Here is a 3,896-nt window from a genome sequence, read left to right as displayed (position 1 = left end):
GTCCGGCGGCACCCTCAGGCGCCACCGCGTCGGAGTCGAGGGATTTCTCCTGACCCCAACCATCACCCCGGGCGCTCCGGAGCACGCCACCATACCATCCATCACCATGTGTCAATACGGTCTTGAGTCTCCCATGCTGTCTCACCACGACACCGCAAAGTGGGATCTGCACAGCGAAGAAGAGAAGCCGGGACTCGAAGCAGCGGCACCGTCAGCACACGGGAGGGCCCAACCTCCACCGTCACCAACGAGATCCGACCGGACGCAACAGTAGGAGCAATACCAGGCCCATGGACCCATAGGCCCGGCCAGGCCCTCAAATGCCCGTAAAGCTCCACCGTCACGCTGCAGAAGGCATGCCATCGGCGTCGCTGCTTCCTGTCCGAGCCACTCCTCCACTTCATCATGCCGGAGGCAGCGAAGCCACGCCGTCGCCGGCCCGCTAGGACCCAGATGGGGCCCTAAGGGCCCAGATCTGGGCCGAGGTTGCGCCGTTGGCCACCCAGCGCCACCAGGCCGCCCCGCCGCCAAAAGGCTGCGTCACCACAGTACCAGCCGCCGGCCCCGACGCCAGGATGCTGGACTGCCGCCAGGCGAGCTGCTCCCGCCGCCGAGCCCTGCCCCGAGAGGGGCGCCGCGCGCAGGGGAAAGGAAGGCCCGCCGCCGCCGAGACCACCCGGCCAGATTCGGGGGCACCGTACGGTGGCGACGGGGGAGGGATGACAAAGGGGTGGGGGCAAGGAGAGGACGCGGGGGAGCCGCCCCGGCCGCTGCCCGGGGAGGCGGCGCGAGGCGGAGTCAGGAGAGGTAAGGGAGTCGGGAGCGTAGCGTTGGCGAAGTCAGATCGTCGTTTTTTCTAGCTGTAGTGCCTCCTTCGTAGAAATTCCTCTTTCAAAAAAAAAAAATGATCACAAAGAGGATGTATATAAGAGATTTCACTGAAATTCTTGGTTTTAAGAGTTAGGAGTACTTTGTAGTTTTTAAATCTTCGATCCAAAGCAGTGTTAGATTGTCGTGTTTGAATAAAGTTCATGTATTTCTTTAAAGAAGTGCATAGTTAACCTCGCCGTGGTTGATCCACACTCTTCACCCTAACACTAACCATTGTCTCCAGCGAAATCGACACCAACTCCGCCGGCTCACTGATCGTATCGCTGGCTAACCATCAAGGCTGGACCGAGGATCATAGTTTTCATGTCCGATACTAGGTGCCTCGGTCGCCAACCTATCATCGCTGCTCCTCGACGCTCATCTCGCCTCCCCTCGTCTTCGACGATATCACTGCCACCACCTCCAGCGGCTCGCAGATCCTGCAACTGCACCTAGCTCCAACGAGGAGTATCGATGGTCGTGACTGCGCCAACACCAACTTAGAAACACAACCAGGCATCAGTTGATGCCAAAGCCCCCCGCGGCGGTCACAGGGACGCCCAAAGGGTGCCCTTTGATGAACTGGTGTTTCATCAGGAACGCTCATGTAATAATTGGCAGCCTGCAGAGTGAATCCTGGATGGGTTGGTATTTTTCTTACCCCAATTCTTAGATTGTTCGAAGCTGATAAGTAAGCAATCCCTCGTTTTTTCAAGCATTGCCTCCAAACTCTAGCATGTTTGCAACAAAAAATACCAGGGAAACCAGACATCCCACGATGCACATACCTGCAGTAACATTTGACTACATCAAGGATGTGAGGCGCCAGTTACCAGTTCTCTACAGAGGATGAATGCCTCAGCTGTGTCAAATCAGCATCACAGGGATAAGGAAAACTGCGTTATTGTAAAGCTATTTTCCATGTTGTCTAAAGAAGACCGCAATCAGTTGGTAAATATTTGTCTTCAAAATAGCATGTCTATTTGCCTCCAAAACGAAAAACAGAAAGAAAGCATTCATATAGCATGTTTACTGTTAGCATCGGGAAAAGAAGAACCCGAATTATCCAACTTGCATATAACTTGGTCGCTGCTATACAACACAAATGTGTTTACACAACCAACATAAATTATACAGGTATGGATGCACTGACCTTTACCTCGCTGATAGAGTGAGAGTGCTCTGCACATACATCTACTTTTTGTTGCTTTGAATTTGCTTATCACTATCATATCGCCCTTGGTTAAGTTTTGGCAATGTCCAGTAAATCACTGAGCAGTGTTTCAGATTACTAAAGAAATTTCATCAGATTTCCACCAGAGGGTGTGCTTCCTCTTCCCACTTTCTCAAGACAAACATACAACATATGAATTTGCACAGAAACATAAAACACATACTTAACTACCTAGGTAAAAAAGTTACTGGTCGAGCTTCCCTGTCTTGCCTTGGCATGCAGTAGTGCTTGGGAGAGCGATTCGTTTGGTTGTAGACCAGCCTGCACCATGTCCTTGATAAGAGCTTCAGCTTCCGGACATTTACCATCATTACAAAGACTACGGATCGTCAGGCCATAGCTAGCGAAATTTGGAACCAAGCCATTCTTCCTCATCTCCGTGATTAATTTCATAGCCTTGTAGGAGTTCCCTTCTCGTCCATAGCCAAAAATCATCATGTCATAGATCACACCATTCGCCTTAACGCCTTTCTCCTCCATCGACTGGAACAGCTTCCTGGCGTCTTTCATGTTCCCTTCCATGCAGAGAGCATGCACCAAAACACCGTAAGCGCGCACATCCACCTCCAAACCAGCCTTCCCCATGTCCGCAAACATCTCAAAAGCTTTGTCCATGTCACCGCCCCGGGCCAATGCATCAATCAGTATGGTGTAGGTCCCATTTGTGGGTGTCAGTCCTCGCTCCTTCATGTCAGAGAACGCCCTGTTTGCACGGGCAATATCTCTAGCACGGCAGAACCCCGCAATGAGCGCATTGTGCGTCAGAGCGTTGGGCTGGTGCCCAGCGGCCCTTATTTGGTTGGAGAAATGCAAGGCGTTGGACATCTGCCCAGCCTTGCCATACCCGTCGACGAGGAGGTTGAACGTCACGATGCTCGGGCGGATGCCCTCCTTCCGCATCGTCTCCAGCAGCCAGGCGGCGTCCTTCATCCTGCCGTGCCTGCACAGCCCCGCGATCAGCGTGTTGTAGCTGACGGCGTTCCGCGCGACGCCCTTCGCGGGCATTTCGTCGAACAGGCGGCGGGCGCCCTCGAACTCCCCCGTCCTGCACCACTCCCCGATCAGCACGTTGTAGGTGTAGATGTTCGGCTCGACCCCGCCCCTCCTCATCTCGTCGAACAGGGCGAAGCCCTCGTCCCTGCGCCCGCGGACGAAGTGGCCGTGGATGAGGGCGGTGAAGGTGACCTCGTTCGGGGCCAGCCCCAGGCGCGGCATTGCGCCGAACACCCTCCGCGCCTCCGCCAGGTCGCCGGTCCTGCAGCAGGCGTGGACGAGCGCCGTGCAGGCGGCCACGTCCAGCGCCCCGTCGCCCGCCTTCGCGCCGCGGGCGAGATGCGCTAGCGCTGACCGCAGCTCGCCGGCGGCGCAGAGCCGGCGCACGGCCTCGGCCGTGGTCGCGGACATCGGGTTTTTGTTTTGCTTCACCTGATCGGCTTTTTGCTACCCTTTCTGGAGTGGAGGTTTGAGTTGTTGGCGGGTCATCGATGCCGCGTTGCACACGGCCAGCAGAGCAGTTGGACGTAGGATTCAAGGCCAGAAATGAGATTGTTCCTCCTGATCTGTTGTGATTATGATGAGGAAGAAGCTTTGGGATTCGTTTCGAGCTGCGTCTCTAGCAGGTGCCCTGTGGTTGCCATTTCCAGTTCTGCGGAGCCTAAAGTTCATACTCACTCACCATTTCCAGTTCGAACAAAAAAGCCCGGAGGAAAAAAAAATGGTCGCCCACCGTGGGGCTCGAACCCACGACCACAAGGTTAAGAGCCTTGCGCTCTACCAACTGAGCTAGACGGGC

At 55.0% G+C, this 3,896-nt stretch overlaps 1 protein-coding gene and 1 non-coding gene across 2 annotated transcripts; both read right to left on the bottom strand.

The window, feature by feature from the left end:
• Positions 1 to 2,134: 2,134 nt before the first annotated feature.
• LOC123062546 (pentatricopeptide repeat-containing protein At4g11690-like) lies at positions 2,135 to 3,794 on the bottom strand. Its single transcript, XM_044486100.1, has one exon. It carries the CDS (start codon positions 3,506 to 3,508, stop codon positions 2,276 to 2,278), a length of 1,233 nt encoding a protein of 410 aa, XP_044342035.1. The 5' UTR covers positions 3,509 to 3,794; the 3' UTR covers positions 2,135 to 2,275.
• Positions 3,795 to 3,823: 29 nt separating this feature from the next.
• On the bottom strand, positions 3,824 to 3,896 carry TRNAK-CUU (transfer RNA lysine (anticodon CUU)). The gene has a single exon. It is a non-coding gene; the product is annotated as a tRNA-Lys (tRNA).

The sequence above is a fragment of the Triticum aestivum genome, chromosome 3A (assembly GCF_018294505.1).
Source record: "Triticum aestivum cultivar Chinese Spring chromosome 3A, IWGSC CS RefSeq v2.1, whole genome shotgun sequence".
NCBI classification, from domain to species: Eukaryota; Viridiplantae; Streptophyta; class Magnoliopsida; order Poales; family Poaceae; genus Triticum; species Triticum aestivum.
The sequence above is the reverse complement of the archived record's forward strand: the minus strand, read 5'-3'. Positions and strand labels throughout refer to the sequence as shown.